A 19,767-nucleotide genomic window follows, 5' to 3' on the forward strand; every position below is an offset into this window, starting at 1 on the left:
TCTGTGGACCAGATATCAAATGGTCTCTTTTCCCACCACCAATGCATGAGGGATTTACCCTCATACCGAAAGTGGTAGTTAGGTGCATCTCCTCCCTCTCCGGTAACCAGTGGTTATGGCCTGTGAAAAAATTATTTGCCACACCGCTATCACAACTGTAACCAACTGCTGGCCACCAAGATTGCCCCACTGTGCACAGACCCAGCCTGATGGCTGGGGAGCATCAGTAAGATCACTGTTTGGGAGACACTCCAAAATTGACTGACCCACTTCCACGTGAGAGACTTTAAAGTCCCTTCATCCAAACTCCTACTGACCAGTTCCCATCTTCAAGGAGAAGTGCTAAAATATTTTAAATGGAAGCAAGAGTGGCTTTTACATTTTTCGGTCCCCCAAATCAGACCGAACCATGGTTGCAGGCTTTACTGAGTCCAAAGGCCACCTCTGCCTCTTCTCATGAATGAGGTACTGTGCCCCTGAGGTTGTGATTTTTGAAAGCACTCAGTGCTGGCGTAACTCTACTCCCATTGGTTAAATTTCCCATCGATATCATCGGGGCTAGTGCTGAGGACTGCTCAGTTTTAGCTCTGCACTATTTTAACAGCCGTTGTTCATGTCCAAACCAAAGTTATTTGGGACTAGCTGGGCACCACAGAACTCTTTACACCAGAGAAATATAATGGCCCATCTATGACTGCATGGTATGTAAATTTCTACCCTTTGCCTGGAAAAACAGATAGCCCATGGACATATCTGCTGTATATTTTCTTCTTTCCCTGGGTAAGAAAATAAATATATCTGCTGCTTACTTTCAAAGATTTAAATAAAGCCTTTGATACGGATGATCAACTGCTGATAGTTCAAAGGCATCTTAACTGGCACTGGCTCAAGAGCCTTGGCTGATGTTTCACAAGTAATCACTTTAGGGAAATGCCATGTGTAGAAATGAACCAGATGTGATCTGATTTTTTTCAGTGATTTCCAATGGTGCTTGCAGACTGAAGTGGAACGGGAAGCGGTGCGGCTCTTAAACCTCACTTCCCTGGCTCTATCCTTGATCCTTCCCTGTTTGTCAAACTCATCGTCTCAGCGATTTGTCAGCTCCCAACCTCTGCTACTTGGCTCCACACGCAAATACAGTCAAGTGCACTTTATTACAAGATCCAGTTCAGAAAGCTTGTCAAATGCACTTTGCTGCTCCAATCAAATACTGAGTGGAACAGAGTATCCACCCCTCAATGAAAGTTACAACCAGGGCTCATCAGTGCACCTTGTTGTTTAGATGATATTCTACTTTCCCATATAATACAGACACTTTCCACAGGGCAATCTTCATCCTGAATAACAATGGCAGGTTGGAACGCTTGGTGGTATGTTTGTGTGAAAAGCAGGAAATCGGAGAGGGGGGTTGTTCACTTTGCCAAGACTTCTTACACCTGTATCTACAGCATGTGCTTGTAATTAGTGGGTTAAATTTTCTGAACGTGGAGATCAATAAAACAGCACTTGGAAATATGGCTCTTGTGAGACACACAGAACCAGCAAAACCTGCTTCACAGGATGACTGCACATAACAACCCTACCCCAGAACTACAACCTGGTAAGCCAAATGTTTCCATTTCTTAATGTTCCCTGTGGCTGTCGAGACTGGTTGTCTCCTGGGTTGAGTGTAAGCCACCCCACAAACTTGCTGTACATAGCTCAGCTCAGTGAGAATACTAAAGCCCCCATGGATATGGTGGTTGAGGCAGCATAATGCAATGTCACCGTGCTTTCCAGAGTCATTCAGAATTCAACACCACACTGTATTTTGTCCATACGTATCAAATTGGTTGGCTGGAGGTGGAGATGGGGAAGAGTCTGAATTGGAAACATTTGAGAAGGTTCACTTGCATGGGATGAATAGTTTCTTGTAATTAAAAGAAGCTTGTATTTAATCTCTATGTTAAGGCAGTTAAATGGTATTGGTAGAAAATGCACAAGGCCGTAGCCAGAGAATTCTCAACTAATTTAATATCAACTTTAGGCACAGCTATTAGTTCCTTACCTTGGTTGTGATAGAGTCTCTGTTTTCTTGCATGTTAGAAATGGCTTCAGCAATCCTTGTGTGAATGGTACCAATTACAGTGTCTACATTGGATGGTCCATCAAACCGGTCAGCCACCAACAGCATAGAATCTAGTAAAGTAAGAGTGATGGAGACACCTTCTAAGTATATACTATACAAATCAAATTATAATGCAACATAAAATGCACATATATTTATATTGGGAGGAATCAAACATTTGCCTCTCACTAGATTAAATTGTTGAATAACATCTTCTAGGTACATGTATTGTTGTACATTTTCAGTAGTTTCATTCTCTATGTTTGGCAGCATTCAAAACTGATACCCAAATGCATCAATCAAGGCACCCCTAGTGCCAGATGAACACCACAGGGAAAAAATAGCTATTTCAGCATCTCTTTGCAGATTGCCACTACCTTACACAATGACCAGAGAGCACTGGGCATTGTACAGAGGAATCTGCAGAAATACAAAGCAAGGATCTTGATCTAACTCCCCTTACCGGCTTGCATTCAACTTTCAACCAAGTGCTACAATGAGTGGAACTTTGGAGACGGTAGTGTTTACACAAAGAGCCCACAGAAAGGTTTTATGGGCGTGTGTGTGGCTCCTATGCCCAGGACAGAGAAAAAAAACTTGCTACCAGTAAATATTTCACAAGCACCATTTTGGATGTGAGCGCTCAGGCAAGATAAAGCATGACCAGCAGGGAAAATGTCTACCACATATTTGAAGCAATGGAGCAGAACACATGCAACTAAACTGGTAAGAGGGGAGGAGAGATGGGTGATGGGGGGTGAAAAGTCCTCTGTGCTCTCAGTTGCTATTGATTTCAGCACCTCACAAGCTCAGGAGTTGAAATGACAGTTGATCACAGCAGCATTCATTCATGTTCTAGAAGCTACTTACTGGATTCATGTCTCCTGGGTTTTGCTGACAACACAAGGTAATGCAGGAAGACATTTTATATACACACATGGTTGTGGAGACCAAAAGAACAGTGTGCACACAGACTGATATTCTGAATGTCCAGGGAGACTGGAAACAACCAAGACCTTAGAGGTTAAAGAAACTGGTTAAAAATGGAACTATTTGTACACAACCACCTGCAGGTTCATAACTACTGAAAACTGCCATCAAGTTCAGATTTATGTTTTGAGAATTGCAGTGTGAAATCGCCTCTTGATTTTTTTGTCTTTATTAAGAGATGCTATTCAGCTTCCTGGAAATGCAGTCCCTGCTCTGTGAACACTGTATTGGCCTCTTTATGTTTATTTCATTTTATAGATTTGTGAGTGAAGTATAGCGGGTGGGCATAAGTGTGTGTGGACTACCAGCACTGCATGGCTTCCAATAAGCATAGCTACGTATGAGCCATGCACAATCTCCCTTATTCCACCACTGCATGGTCAGCCCTGTTTACTATAGGCACTGCTTTCCAGAGAAAGCCCTCTGCACTGTCAGTTCTACCACTGCATCGAAATCTAGAACTGCAATCCTTCCACTCTTTGCTATTTCCTCTGTTGAGTGCTCCAAAACAATAAATGGGATGACAGCAACACTGAGTCCCACACAATATTACACATCCAGTGCGCAGGAAGAGATGGTGGTGTAACTGAAGAGTCTTGAGATTTCTAATGAATCCTGTGCAGTGAGACCATCATAATACAAACAGACTGAACAATAATGTGTATCAGCATTGCTTTTATTTTTAACCACATGGTTTGACATAAAAATCTTCTAACCATCTATGAGGCATTGGCCCCTGTAGTGATTTCAATGTACTTTTATTTAACATATTAACTAGACCACTGACCTGCATAAAATCAGATTGTGGCGGGAAATGGATGGTAATAACAAAATGCTTGGAATCCCTGCCATCTCCCATACAGAAAAATGATGTCTGCTCAAAGCTGTTTTTTTCTTCCTAATAGAGGGTCAAATCCTGAGGTCCAAGAAAGCTACCATTCACTTCAATGGGACTGAGCAACTTCTATTCTAGGTCTTCTACTCCACCCATCAGCTTGGTACTACACTGCTCACAGATGGTGCGGTTGTACAAACGCTTACTCAGCATGAGTATGTATTGCCAGCATTATTCATTCTGCACCCTCCTGCATTCTGTATGTCAGATGTTTCATAGTGAAATTGTTAGAAATTACCATAGTTTTGCTGTTTTTTAAACTTAAGAACTGAAAAAAAAATTACCATAGTTTTGCCATTAAATTTTTTTCTATAGTAGAAGTCAATCGCTGCTTCGATTTAGAAAGTCAAACATGTCACACAATGGTGTAATTGCTTTTTTGTATTTTCTGAATACCCTGTCCCTGCTGCAGTACCAAGAATCTGCAGTTTACCTCCTGCTAGTGTTTAGGAGTAGTAACACATTTTTCAAGATAACTTTTCTGAACAATTTTAGCTTGTGGATGCATTAATCCTGGGGACTCATATTGATAAATGAAAGGAAATCCCCAAAGTTATTGATAAAATTCAATCCATCACTCACTGTAAAACATCTTCCTTAATTTGACCTGCCCTAATCTGCCCATATAACACAGTTGCTACAGCTTATCATTACAAACTCACCTTCAACTACAAATAATGGCGTAAGAGTGAAGGCTACAGAAGGGCAGCAAATTTCCACCCTTTGTTTAACATTCTTGCTATGTGACTTGTTTGAATTATGATCTTTAACATTACAGCGTGCAAGTATAATTTGAATACCGATCTGATTTACTCCTAATGGTCAGCTACTGTCAAAAACAGTGTCTCTTGGGCAAGAAGAACCTGGAACAAGTGCAAAAAGCACAGAAATGCCATTTAATCAAGCAATTAGACTTGCACACTGACCTTTCAGGAATGGTGGCCAGTCATTCTGCTGGAGCGAGATGGAGAGCAATGACAGGTAACAATTAGCTTGTTCTTGTCAGACAGGCCAATGCCCAAACTCCAGGTTTAAACCCATGGAGCGGATGCTAACTTCTCTTCCCCCACTCCAGACTCACACTAACCATTCTCATTGGATTCACCTCCAATTAACTGGGGTAACCTGCCATTTGGGTCATTAGAAATGAAAGCTAATTAGCATAAACTAATAAAGGATAAAAGCTGGATGATGCATCATATGTAACGAGCCCAGGTTCATGTAAGCATTGATTCAACTTTCACTTTGGAGCATCCCACTGAAACAAGGAAGAGACACAGAGTTGGTGTTTTAACAACAACAGACAATAATACTGAGTAGAAAGACAGCTGAATGGTAAGAACAAGACAGCCACTGGAGAGTCAGACAAGAGAAACAGTTCTGTGAGTGGAAGGATGAGTGGAAAATCCAGTTAAATGAACTCGTGCTGTAAGTGATGGGCTACCATGATACTCTTCCTCCCCTAACTTGCCTTATTTTGTTCTAAATCTGCTAGCGCAGACAGGTCCCAATCCAGCAATGAGTTGCATGTGGATGGCTCCCTCCGTCTATGGGGGACAATGGAATGCTGCACAGAGGTCACTGCAGTACCAGGGCCATAGCAGATAGGAGGCTCCCCTACATACAGAGAGACCCAGACAGAGGGCAGCAGTCAGTCACAAGTAGAGCTGCCATGCCCGAGCATGGCAGGTTGAATGAAGCACAGGATTTAATCCTCAACTGCCAGTCTCCTGTGGATTTTGGCAAGACTCATCATGCTATTTTAAACACATTTCTTTTAGTGTCATTATACTCCCAAGAGGAGAGGTAAACCTGGACAAAGGAGATAAAGTTCAAGTCACATGATCAAAGGCCATTAAATAAGGCTCTTACAGCTTCTTAAAGTCTCATGATATCTCCCAGGGTTTTCATGCTGACCTTGGGGGACCAAAACCAGAGCTGGTAGTGGTGAGTGTAATTTGTTTGTATAAGCATTAAACTGCCAGGAGCCCTTGACCAGCTGACACAGAGACATTAGTCTCTAGTTAATAATACCAGGAATTCAGGAACACTCACATGGCATGGATGATTTACGTGGAAGCATCACAAGTGTTTTAGCTCTATCCTCACCAAAAGGGAAACCTGACAATGGTTTTGGCTAGTTCACTGCATCTGGAAGGTAGTAAATTGTCACAGCTTGATGGCGTTGAGCATTATTATTACTGTGGAATTAGGAAGGAGAGAAGATTTATGATGACTCAGCTGTCCTGGTTAGACTGCATAAAGTAGCTTAGTCAGAACCACACAAGGAAGGCAGTGTGATCTAGTGGCAAGACTAAACGACTGGGGAAAGGATGTCCCTAATCCTTACCTGAACCACTGGCTCATGTGTTTGAGCTCAGACAAGTCACAAGACATCCTCAGCCCTCAAACCATCACAAGCCTCTGTCTGTGAACATGTAATAGGAGATGGAGTCATTGAACCATACTTGGAAAGATGCTGCTTTGTTCTGACCAAGGGAACCAAGTTCTCCCTTTCTAGATTTCTCTCCAAGGAAAGGGTCAGAGCAGGTGACTCTGGAGGCTCTGGCAGACCATGCAGTGGGCTCTGGCACAGATGCACCTCTGTTCTCCATGGGGATTTCCTGCATTGAGTGACCTCTGGTGGCTCTGTCAGGCCACCGATACCAATTGCCTCGCCCTTCTCTGGAAGGATTGGCCCTACGGTTTGTCGTTGAAGAAAAAGAAAGGGATTTTTAAATTCATCCTCTCTGTGTTCTTAGAAGTTAGGAGAGCTCTCACTCCCTGCTATTGAAAGGTACTGGCTGGAAAAGTCAGGGGCCTCTGAAGGTTGCTGCATTAGGTTGATTTTTGACCCTTGGGCTGGCCTATGAGTACCTCAGCAGATTACAAATTCTTGTGTGCTCAGGGTTTTCAACATGATGTGCTGGAACCACGAGGCCCAGGAGTGCAAATCTTGCCCTTCAGAGAAGCAGAATTATGCGGCAAATTATTTTCCCTAGGAGACAGTGTCCTGAGAGGAAGAGGAGATGTATGGCTGGACACACACACGGCCATTTTTTCAAAAGCCCCTACGTAAAAAGCCCCTATGCCCAGGAAGTACCAAATTAGGGCTCTAGAGAAATGACTTCTGAGCCTATGACCTCTTTGGCCCTGCTGCCAGCTCCTTCCATTTTAAACTAAATGGCTTCTAGTTTGAGTGCTTCAGCAGTGTTCAGTTACCCTGGGGCCACATAAGGAGAGGGCAAACCAGGTAAGGCTTATAAGTTGAAAACAAAACCTTGGATTGGATCCTTCTTCCCCAAATAACCTGGCAGCCAGCCCTGACTACAGAGCACAGGCCCAACGCCTGTCCTGCAAGGATCATCATTAGTTAAGCAGCCTGCGGCGTTCTGAACAAGGAGATGTTTGTGACTGGCTTTCCGGTGTAGTTACACCCCACGAGTGCAGTGCAGTAATCCATGGTGGAGGTGACCCAACCAAGGACACAAGATCATTCAATTTATAGCTGTACTGGCGCATTAAAACTGGCAGGTAGCACAACTAAAACATCTTTGAAATAAATGAAAATGTATATTTTTAAAAATTATTTTTAGCTAATGGTCTGGTAAGAAAAAAACAAAAGCCTGAATCCCAGTTTGTGAGTGTTCATTATTATGGTCACATTGCCTATTACCTGATATTTATCACCATTACATTTCATTTCCCTAGTGGTAAACCAGTTACGCTGACAATAAAATCTCCTTGAGATATGTGCTGCTTGCACAGTGCTCATTCACTACTCAGCCCCACTTACATGTAATCAGCGAGTTTATCTGCAGATGCTGTCCTTGGGCCTATTTGTGAAGGTCAATTAGGAACAGAAGGGGTCCTCTGACTTCCCACAGAGCTCCATTATTTCCCGTTGCAAGCAATACACAGATTCTGTTACCCCCCAAGCTCTGGCCCTTCCCTGAATCCTTGTCGTTCACATTTAAAGCGGTAGCTTTTTATTACAGGCTTTCTGAAAATCCAACTTAATTATGTACATTGGCTAGCTTTTCAGAAGAGATGTTATAGCTCAACCAGCAGTTACAGGCCAGAGGCAGGAATCACGGCTGTGTGTGTGTGTGTGTGTGTGTGTGTGTGGGTGTGGGTGGGGGTGGGGGGGTGTCTTTAGCCTGCTTTATGCAGGAGGTCAGTCTAGATCAGTGGTTCCCAAACTTTTCTCTGCCATGGTACATCTTGATGCCTTTAATTATTTGAGGCACACCACCATATAGTCTCCACATGAACTCATAAATACTGATGAGCCAATCCAGAACTCTTCAAGTAGTTTTTCAAAAAATTCCATGGCAACCTGCTCAGGCCTGACGGCACCCCAGTGTGCTGTGGCGCACCAGTTGGGAAACACTGGTCTAGATGATCATAATGGCCTTAAAATCTGTGAACCATACCCATAAATAGACATACAATACCCTTCATTGCAACCAGGTTTGCCACCTCCACAAAGTGAAAGGTGCAACACCTTCCGGTTGACTGCTGACCCCTGACCTGATCTTGAAGGGTTTATAGTTCTGGGTACCATATAATTCCTTTGCTAAACATGTTTAATGCAAGTTATGAAAGCCATAACAGCAAGAAGCAGCACAAATAACTGAGTTATTAGGCTTGCTATGATTACAAGCCTGTTGTATGAGCATGAGGCCCTGCAGGAGTACTTCCACTAAAGGCCAGGATTTAGCTGAATAGTGTAGGCCTAAGGAAATAACTCCAGCTCAGATATTTTGCTCTTTCTTTCTGAGACACAAATGAGTAACCAGAAAGAAGACAGTATACCACAGGATTCCACGAGAAGGGAGTTTTGCAGGGCTTTACCTATATTAAGCAGTGAGACCACATTTATATACAGGAATTATTAAGAAATAAGTGATATAATCCATGAATATTAATGCTTCATGTTTATGGACAGGACACCCTACAGGTCACATGTGGACAGGGGCTGCTACTGACCTTATTATAATCAGGAGAAAGGATCAAATATGGTATAAATCTGTATTACCACCATAAGGAAGGGTATAAAATACTACACCCAGTTCCCATTTCTTTGGGTTCATCAGGTCCTCGAGATGGTATAAATGGAATCAGAACCTCTCTTCTGATGGGTACAGTTACTGTCCCTTCTGCCTTTGTTTCCAGTGGTCTCCATAAGTTGTAAATATGCGCAATGCAAAATTGTAAGTATAAACAATACAGTACACCACTGAACTGCACTTATCTAAGTAATATATTTATGTATATTGAGCCTTTCCTATGATTTCAATGATAGGTGTCTGTATTAAATAAAGTTTCTGTGTGCGTGTCCCCAAATTCCATCTTGTCAATTAACTTTATGTAGCTGCCTAGGAAAAGAACCTGTTATCTGTGACAAGTGCATGTTGCACCCCAATATGTAATCCTATCAGTGTAATAAATGCTCAGGCTACGCTCCCTAATTGATTTCATTCTAGTCTTCTCCTAGGGTTGATTTTTTGCTTGGCTCCTGAACTTGCCCTTCCCCCATTGCATCTGTGTTTAAATATAAAGCAAATTAGCTTTATTTTCATTTATATACAAGTCTTATTCCCCCAAACTCCACCCCCGCTCCTTTCAGTTTTGAAGGAGCATTGTCAGAGTTAAAAGTCCTCAATTCTGACTTCTTTTCCCTAAGCCCATGGAAACAATGTTATGATTTTTCATTTCTACAGCATCTTCCACTGGAGGATCTAGAAGTGCTTTCCATCTTCAGTTAGTTTACCCTTGCTACTCATGGAGGACAGTACCACTCAGCCAGAATAAGGGTTCTAGAATCTCGTCTCAAGAGGTGGGAAGGGCATAAGAATTAATTGAATTGTTTTAATTTGTTTAATTGGAAAAAGTGTAGGCAAGGGTCAGTGGTGTGCTGAGAGGGAGGACTGGGGAGCCAGGCCCCCAGGCGCCTGCCTGTGGTGGGGGTGCCGGGCCAGCCCTTCATGATGCACAGGGAGCACAGGAGGCTCTGAGGGGTGCAGAGCTTCCTGCGCCCCCCATCCATCATGAAGGGCTGACATAGAGCACACTTACCCGCTGCTCCAGCCCCACAGCTCAGTGCCGGCGCACATGGGGCAGCCTCACCCCTTGGCCTGTGGCGGGGGGGGGGGGGAAGGGAGGTAGGCCCTTCATGATGCATGGGGGGGGCGCAGAAGCAGAAGCAACCACCCCTCAGCCTCCAGCGCCCTCTGCCCGTCATGAAGAACCGACCAAGCACCCCATCCGAGCCAGCACTGGGCTGCGAGGCTGGAGTGGCGGATAAGTGTGGGGTGCGCCGTTCTGGCCCTTTGCAACAGGTGGGGGTGGGGGGGGCAGGAGGCTCTGAGGCGCTGGGCTGCAGTGGGAGAGGTGGGCGCCAGGTAAGTGTGGGGACTGGGGGGCGGCAGAGCCAAGCCTACATTTGCACCCCCAGCAGCTCATGCCCCCCTCACAGGTACAGACCACCCCCTCCCTGGGGCAGCTGGGGGGTGGCGCCAAGACCCCTCCTGCCCTACGTGAGGGTAGGGTGTGTGAGGCGGGGGAGGTGCAAATGTAGGCTTGGCCCCTGGATGCTGGAGACCCTCCGTATGCCACTGGCAAGGGTCCCTGCCAGCCCAGTGCAGAAGAGGAAGGCTAAAGCGACAGAATCAAGGGTCTTGTTAGACAGTGTAGCACATTTTCTGTAATGATCTGACTGAGCCCATTATTCAAACACAGTAAAATGTCTTCCAAGTTCTTTTATAATCCAGCTCCCACGCAGAGGAATTTTAGTGTAAGTGGGTATATTCCTTTATGACTGTTCTAATGGCACTTTGTTCATTCTCCAATCCTGATCTCTCCTTCCCCAAAGCTCATATTCAGTCTCTGTGAGGGGGAACAGGTCATAAGCTCTGCAGTTTTACTGGCACATAACTAGGTGGTCTTACCAATCAGGTTCCTCCATTCCGTGTCCAGGTCTGCTTGATTGGCCAGGCAGCCCTTCATGACGTTGTGGCAGTAGTTGTTGCACGGCTTCACACTAGACATGCCCCGGCAATATGGACAGTACACCAACTTCATGATGGCACGAGTGCACTCCTGGCTCAGAGACACCTAAAAGAGGTGGAAGGGCAATAAGTAAGTATGGAAACAAGTGAAAGACTCTCATTAAGCAGGAAAATATACAGTGATTATTTGAAAGCCCTAGTCAGAGAGATTAAATTACAATGGGCCAAATTTATCCCCCATGTAGCTAAACGATGTAGAATGTTTTGTGATCCAGTGGACAGGACTCGGGACTGTGAGCCAGGATTCTGTTTCGGGTTGTGCCACTAACCTGTTGCGTCTCCTTGGGCAAGTCACTTTGTTGCTCAGTACCTCTGTTTCCCCTCCCACCCTTCATCTGTCTTGTCTATTTAGACTGTAAGCTCTTCCGGGCAGGGACTGTCCCTCACTGTGTATATCTGAATCACACCCTATGATTACAGCACAAACGTACCCACTGTATATTTGTGCCATTCCTAGCACAATTTGGCCCTAATCTTGACTTTGGCTTCTAGGCACTTCCATAATGCAGACACAGATGATGATAAAACCAGAGTAGCGAAAGAAGCAAACTAAATAGAAATGAAAATATTAGCTAAAGGGATGGAATACAAAAATATACCATAAAGCATATTAAATAATCAAATTATGACCATTGTATTATGACTTTTTTAGAAAAATTGACAGTAAAATAAATGTTCAATGTTACAGCACTTTTGCAGCGATATTACATTCCTGTTCATTCCTCGAGTACCTGCAGGGTGGGCACAAACTTTCTCTGGCCTCTTTTGGTTGGCTTAGCTCACAACCAGTGATGGCCAGTTTTATTAACCAGCTTCTCTCTGTTTTCACTGCCCCTGTGTCATGACTGCTAACTGTAAATCTGTGACACTGTCACAGGGTAACTCCTGCACATTGAAGAGTCTTTTATAAGCATCAGCATGTCCTTTTGTTAGGTAAGTGTTTTGTTTTAACCATCGGGCAGATGTGGCTAGCCGTATATGTCCTCCCATGGATTTGTAGTGACTGCACTTATAGTTTGCTCCTGAACCGAATACTGCCTCTTGTGCAAGGCTGATCCAATAGGGAAGCCTGAACATGACAGGTATTCTGTTGATGTCACAGAAAAGGAAGGTGGGGTGAAGAGCTCGCAAGGGTGATCCAAAGGGGGAGCCTGCACAATTTTGAAAATACCTGCAATTTAGGCTACTCCAAAGGTTTAAAGAAATTGCACTTCAACATATTTTTGTGAGTCTCTGGGATAAACCATTTCTGGACTGGATGACTAAACAGCATCCAGACGGGAGGAGGATCAGCATTAGAGGAAGGGAAACTGTCCAATAGTTTGGTGCAGAACCAGATCAAGATGTTCCATAGAGCTCCCTGAATAATCCCCTGCACTGCTGTGCTGCAGCGATGAGCTCAAATGTTAAAGGGACACTGACAAAACTGGCCAGTCCAGAATATTAACTATCATATCAATTTGCAATGTCCTTGTTCGTCTTTATAGGTGATTTTAAAAAAATGGCCTAATGTTCCTTTTTCTTCATATATATATATATAAAAAGCCAGTAGTTAGCACTCATGAAAAATTATGCAATAACAAACTAGTGTGTAAGTGTGATAAGACAGGGGAAATACTCTGTATGGAAAGATATCCAAGTTGCAAGATTCAGTTTCAACAGTAAGATTTTTTTCTCCCATATATTATGAAAAATATCTTGAACAATGTCCTTTTTAGCTTGCTGAAGTCCAAGAATAATCAGTACCGAGGCAGCTTTAGAAGAGTGGGAGCATGCTGAGTCCACTGTTAGAGGTCAAGAAATAAAATCCCTAAGGTTTATCTTCCTTAAACGCTCTTCTTTGTAGCCCTTTATTTTTAGTGTGCCTTGAGAAGGATATCTCCAGCTCTGCTTGGGTTTTTATTTTTCAGGAATGAATTAAATGACCGGATGAGAAGTTTCCCTGAGGTTAAGATACCGTACAGACTGCCAGGGCTGCTTTCCATCTTAAAAGTCAGGAACAGAAGGTTTCAATTTCTTTGGTTTCTATAAAATGAAGTTTCTAAACCTCACAGAAAGCTGATAGGATAAAGTAGAAAAATTCTCTCTCTGTGCACAACAAATATACAAAGAAAGACCTGAGCCCAGATCCACTAAGGACTTAGTCATCACAATTAACTTTTAGGTGCCTAGTCACTTCGGGTATACGTAAAGACGGATAAAAGACCCGCTACACCCTAGCAGGACTCCTGAGGTCAGGCTCCAACTTGAGCCCGAATTTCTACACAGTGATTTTTCTGCCATGGAGCCTGAGCCTCGTAAACCCAAGTCAGCTGGTCCAGGCCAGCTGTGGATTTTTATCCCTTTTTAGGCGTAGCTCCATTAGAATCCACAAACCCTGGTAAGGCCCTTTGGCTCCCTATACAATGCCTGGGGACAGACAGGTGCCTAAGAATGGGACCCACAAAAGCCAGCTTTCTAGGCAGGGCTGGAGGGAGGCACCTATCTCGCTTGGGATCCACAGCTAGGAACCCACATCTAGAGTCAGAGGCCTAAACTAGTTCATGCAAAAACAGCAGCAGCACACACCTAAAGCCACACAAGGCACTGGAGGGAGGAGGTAGCCTAGCCTCCCTTATAACCTTTGGCCCCGTGGTTAGGGATCTCACCCCAGAGGCAGGTTCAGTTCCCTGCTCTGCCTAGCGACTGCAGCATGATTCTCACTCTCGCTGGCCTAATGGATATTTAATTATACCACGTAGACTAGCTTCAACAGGAGGGAAAGAGCCAACATCAGAACACCCCACAGCTCGGTGGTTAGGGCACTCACTGAAGAGGTAGGGGAAGCCCAGTTCAAATCCCTTCTCCTCATCAGCGGGGAACTGAAGTGGGTTCTCCTACCTCCTGGGTGAGTCCCCTAAGAACTGGGCTGATGACGATAAGGGGGGCTTCCTTTCTCCTCCCTCCCCCATGGTTTTGTGCAGTTAGGTGTGGTCTGAGCATGCCTATCAGACCAGGCCCTGCGGGCGACACAGGCAAGGCAGTGCCTGCTTTCTCCTGGTCTCAGGCTCACACTGGGGTTTAGGTGGGGGATAGGGGTCCGGGTGCCTGCCTGAGGCAGCAGTGCGCGTGCCCAGAGACAGAAAAGTAGGTGCTTTGGGGACTTTTTACAGCAAAAATGTGGAACCTGCTGGATGGGGGTTTTGCGGATTGCAGTGGTGCCTAAATCTGGGCTTTAGGTACCCAAGTACCTGGGCCCTAATGCTTTACCTCCACCAGATAAAGTACATGCCAACCTGCCACAGAAATACTAAGATCTCAACCTTAAAGAAAAATGTAACAGTTTAAAGGCTTTGCCCTCTCTTTTGAAAAAGATGCTTCTTTTGTTACCTGTGCAAACACACAAACAGAAGCAATGGGGTAAAATTAGTGCGCTGATTCTCCAGATCCCTTCTACAAGGCACGGAATGCATGTTTAATGCCTGGGATTAAATTGGGTTAAAAAGTGTAACCTTGCCTTCAAACCAGCAGATGGAGCTTTGGCCCTGCTGAAGTAGCAGACAAGCAACACAATTCAGCAGTTTGAGAAACAAACTAAAACTCCATCCACCACTTCAGTCACCTCCGACAATAAGGTACGATGAAAATATTATTTAAAATGTAAGATTTTCTTTTAAATCACAGGGCTCGAATAAAATGCACTGAATGAGGGGCCAACAGTTAAGAGTAGATGAAATATAAATGCATGATACAAGTAGGCTAACACCAGCCAGAACCAGACTATTTAACTGGAAACACTGGAAATTCAGTCTGGAAGGGAGTGCTATTATTTCTTTCTAATAAGTCTTCATGAACCAGAGGTGCACTGTGAAAATCCAGTGTAAGAATTCACCTTGCGTGCTCATGAATGCGCACAAAAAATACTCGGGAGAATTTTGCTGACTATTTTTTCCAGACCTGCAAGTGCTCTGTGGAGCTGGGAGGCTCATCCCTTTCACTAATGGAAGTTGTACAGCAAAAGAAATTACCTCCTCACCCACCTTGTCTCTCTGATGACTTCGCTTGCTGACTTAAGGGTATATTTCTTTCCAAAGTGAATTTAACACTCATGAAGCCAGTGGAAACTCCCTTATCCCCAGGACAGCCCCAGCAGGGGCAGCGATTGTGCATTGTGCAAGTTCCGAGATCTCCAGGATGCTCTTCCTCTACACAGACTTGATGAAACCATGTGTGTGTGAGAGGTAGTTAATACTCCATGCCAGTCACTCCATGTCCTCGCTGGCATGATGGGCAACTGTTGTGGTTTTCTGTGATGTTGGCACCTATGCAACTGGCTTCCTATAGGCCACTCAACAGCTGTCAGAGGGTCATAGCTTTCAGCCCCTTGGCTAGCCAGACTGTCACTCATGATGCAGAAGCATCCTAAAAAAGGAAGTGCTTGTTTATTGTTAACATCTGCCTTTGGATGGCCATTTCAAAGAATGTACTAGGCACAAAGAACACTGCCTGGAGTTTCGAGCTAAGCTCCTGAGAGTAGGGAAAAATTATGCCTTTACCGCATAACTGAGCAAACATGACTTGGATGTCAGACAGAGAATATTTGTGCATGGCCAATTTGTCATTCTTACAAAGTGACTTTTTCCACCAGAGGGACACTTTAATGCCACATTGTACGAGGCAGCTTCGAGGCAGTGTGCATAGCACAGTACAGTGCAGCATCCATGCATGTAAACCCTTCTTTGAGAACCCTTCTGCATTTATCTGCCCTATGTTTAGGCGGGGCAGAATTTGATTTTTAAAAATAATTTCTATAGACAATATCAGTGTATATTTTTAAGCAATTTTTTCCCCAATTTTTCTAGATTTACATTTTCACTGTTGTGGAAAATTATGGGAGGTCAGACAATTATTTAATGATCTTAGGCATTGAGATTCAAAAAGTTAAAGCTTTATAATTATTAAAACACAAATTGTCAACATCACATGTCAAAATATACAAAGTAAAAATCAGCAAATCCAACAAAAGTTCTCAAGCAGCATTTTTCTTACATTGCCTATCTGTAAATTTCAATTCTTATCCATGAAAATATTTTTTGTCGGTTTGTGACTCTATGGTGACATTGGTGTTTACTGACATTTACCAATAAAAACTGAATCCTTCCAAGCCTTCCTATGTTATCCCTTTCCTCCGTGCCTGTCCCTGCTGGATACACAGTAGGTGATTTGTTCATGCACCAACTGTTGATTTTAAAATGATCTCTCCCTTAAATCTGTCTGATTTTAAGTGTTCAACTTTATCTCTGTGCAGCAAGGATTAGTAGTAGTAGTCTCTAGTGGTAGAGGATTCCAGGTTCCTGTACCCCTTTATCCTGCTAATTATTCCACTTGTTAATGAGTGCGATATTCCAATTTTGCAGGCAGAATGAGCAGATGTGTCTAAAATGGGCAGCAGTGCTGCTCAGTGGCTGGAGATCTTCCCAAGACTAGGAGGGTGAGATTACAGGAGTGTTTTCCACATGGACTTTGCCTTGATAGCGCTCAAACCTACTCTCACTTATACCCATGTTAGTCCTTTAACACCTCCATAGAGTTCATCCCGCTGTACATCTGTGTGAGAGGAGAACCGGGCTCTTGAGCTCTAAGATAGAGGTTCCTCAGTCTGCAGTTGCTGCCATCTAACATGACTAGAACTGACTAAGCTAAAATGTAGAATCCATTCGGGGGCTGGATGAAGCCTGAAGGGTTCACTTTAAAAGGTGTTAGGAACTAAGCTCTTCCAGTTTAGCTAACAGACTTTAGATGCACACTAACCCTTGCAGGTCATTTTGTTGAATCAAAAAGGGTTTTGAAATGAGAGTGGGTAGGGTTAGGGCTGGCTGAAGCTCACAGGGTCCAGCTAATGCAAACAAATCCCACACAATTTTTGAGAATTTGGACAGAGATTTGCTGGTACGATGCACCTTGAAGTCAAAGTTCAGGAGGGTTTGATGTAAACATTCTCCACAGATCTAATCCTAAAGCATTCACTTAGATCACTTGTCCAAATGTCTCAATACTTTATCCATTGCCAAAGGAGATGCTACCCAAGAAATAAAGGGGGATGGATTGCTTCCTTCCAGAGAGCATCCTAACTGCAGATAACATTTCGAAATTGAGCCATGGTAGCATCTTTCTCTTTTTAAAATATGAAATACACAGAGACTCTTTTCCTGCACACAGCACTTCTTAATGGAGCTGAGATGTCTAGCTTTGAAACAAATCTCAGAAATAGCTTGGAGACATTTAATCAGAAATTAACTAATCTTTGTAGACTATATTTTGAGAGCATATCATAGAATCATAGAAGATAAGATTTGGAAGGGACCTCAGGAGGTCATCTAATTCAACCCACTCCTCAAAGCAAGACCAACCCCAACTAAATCATCCCAGCCAGGGCTTTGTCAAGCTGCACTTTTAAAACCTCTAAGGATGGAGATTCCACCACATCCCTAGGTAACCCATTCCAGTGCTTCACTACCCTCTGGGTGAAAAAGTTTTTCCTAATATCCAACCTCACTTCCTTGCCCCCAATGCAACTTGAGACCATTGCTCCTTGTTCTGTCATCTGCCACCACTGAGAACACCCTAGCTCCATCCGCCCTGGAACTCCCTTTCAGGTAGTTGAAGGCCACTATCAAATCCCCCCTCACTCTTCTCTTCTGCAGACTAAACAAGCCTAGTTCCTTCAGCCTCTCCTCATAAGTCTTGTGCTCCAGCCCCCTAATCATTTTTGTTGCCCTCCACTAGACTCTCTCCAACTTGTCCACATCCTTTTTGTAGTGGGGGGCCCAAAACTGGACACAATACTCCAAATGCGGCCTCACCAATGCTGAATAGAGGGAAATAATCACTTCCCTCGATCTGCTGGTGATGCTCCTACTAATGCAGCTCAATATGCTATTAGCCTTCTTGGCAACCAGGGCACACAGCTGACTTTCATCCAGCTTCTTGTCCACTGTAACTCCCAGGTCCTTTTCTGCAGAACTGCTGCCTAGCTCATCGGTCCCCACTCTGTAGCTGTGCATGGGATTCTTCCGTCCTAAGTGCAGGACTCTGTATTTGTCCTTGTTGAACCTCATCAATTTTTTTTTGGCCCAATCCTCTAATTTGTCTAGGTCACTCTGTATCCTATCCCTACTTCCAGGGTATCTACCACTCCCCCCAGCCTAGTGTCATCTGCAAACTTGCTGAGGGTGCAATCTACCCCATCCTTCAGATCATTAATGAAGATGTTGAACAAAATCAGTCCCAGCACCGACCTCTGAGGTTCTCTTCTTGTTACTGGCTGCCAACTAGATATTGAGCCATTGATCACTATCCATTGAGCCCGATGATCTAGCCAGCTTTCTATCCATTTTATAGTCCATTCATCCCACCCATACTTCTTTAACTTGCTGATAAGAATACTGTAGGAGACTGTATCAAAAGTTTTGCTAAAATCAAGGTATATCACGTCCACCGCTTTCCCCACATCCACAGAGCTAGCCATCCCATCAGGTTGGTCAGACATGACTTGCCCTTGGTGAATCCATGCTGACTGTTCTTGATCACCTTCCTCTCTTCCAAGTGCCTCAAAATAGATTGCTTGAGGACCTGCTCCATGATTTTTCTGGGGACTGAGGTGAGACTGACTAGTCTGTAGTTCCCCGGATCCTCCTCCTTTCGTTTTTTGAAGATGGGCACTATATTTGCCTTTTTCCAATTGTCTGGGACCTCCCCCAATCACCGCAAGTTTTCAAAGATAGTGGCCAATGGCTCTGCAATCACATCAGCCAACTCCTTTAGCACCCTCGGATGCATTGCATCCGGCCCCATGGACTTGTGCATGTCCAGCCTTACTAAATAGTCCTGAACCTGTTCTTTCATCATAGTGTACCAAAAAACGGTGGCTATGAGAATCTCTCCCTTCCTTTCTTCGATATAGTGAAGTTAAGAGTTGGCAGCACTAATTGTTTGGGCTGTCTGCCTTTTCCCCATGCTTGCAGCTTTGTGCCTGTATAGCTAGTGTATTGATAATGTACTGGGACTTTTTTCTTCTGTAGTAACCCGTCCCCGCCAACCTCATGAAAAAAAATCTCCCTAGGAAGCAAAAAGGGAATGGACAGCATTACAGGTACACTTCTGCAACCCTGGCAAACACTGGTTAGTACGTACTCACATGACTAGGCCCCTTGAACAAAGGGATGGCAGAATCAGGTCCAGAAGCCAAATATTCAAAACGAGGCGCTAATGTTACGCAAGTGATGGAGAAAACTGTCCCATACACCCCCAAAGCTCAGATCTGTGAAAGGGCTGTTTTAGTGACGCATGTTGTTCACACTGGAACCCCTTATTGTTCACTAAAAGTTGTTGCATGCTTACTAAAAATGTCACAGGACGACACTGTTTCCAGGCCAAAGAGAATCGATATTATACTGAGAATAAAACAGAGCATAGGAACAGACAGGCTGAGAGCTGCAAAAGAAAGCTAGGAATCAGAGAGATCTGAAAAGTAGTCATGTCCTGCACTGGAGTATCTCCAGGGGAAGGAGAATGGGATAATCTGGAGGATGATTTTAGGAGGAAGATCTTGAGGATGAATGGTGTGATCAAGTCTGTGTATTAGTAAAAAGTCAGTTTAAAAAATCTGATTTGAGTAACAATTAGTGTTTGCATTTTATTTTTTAAAAAAGTAAACTTGCTTT

At 44.0% G+C, this 19,767-nt stretch overlaps 2 protein-coding genes across 5 annotated transcripts in view; one reads left to right on the plus strand and one right to left on the minus strand.

Annotated features, from left to right (window-relative positions):
- The window catches only part of ANKMY1 (ankyrin repeat and MYND domain containing 1), an 84,621-nt gene extending 82,550 nt beyond the window's left edge, over positions 1-2,071 (plus strand). The window contains exon 19 of the mRNA XM_067538892.1: positions 976-2,071. The gene's annotated coding sequence lies outside the window, so the exon portion shown is untranslated. The remainder of the gene's footprint in view (positions 1-975) is intronic.
- The window catches only part of GPC1 (glypican 1), a 285,536-nt gene that overhangs the window by 14,368 nt on the left and 251,401 nt on the right, over positions 1-19,767 (minus strand). For all 4 annotated transcript variants that reach the window (XM_067538898.1, XM_067538901.1, XM_067538900.1 and 1 more), the window contains exons 4-5: positions 10,946-11,111; positions 2,048-2,178 (exon numbers count right to left, since the gene is read on the minus strand). In XM_067538898.1, coding sequence (XP_067394999.1) covers positions 2,048-2,178; positions 10,946-11,111 — 297 coding nt within the window. The remainder of the gene's footprint in view (positions 1-2,047; positions 2,179-10,945; positions 11,112-19,767) is intronic.

Source organism: Emydura macquarii, unplaced genomic scaffold, assembly GCF_026122565.2.
Source record: "Emydura macquarii macquarii isolate MOO-44397 ecotype Brisbane River unplaced genomic scaffold, CSIRO-AGI_Emac_v2 contig_499, whole genome shotgun sequence".
NCBI classification, from domain to species: domain Eukaryota; kingdom Metazoa; phylum Chordata; order Testudines; family Chelidae; genus Emydura; species Emydura macquarii.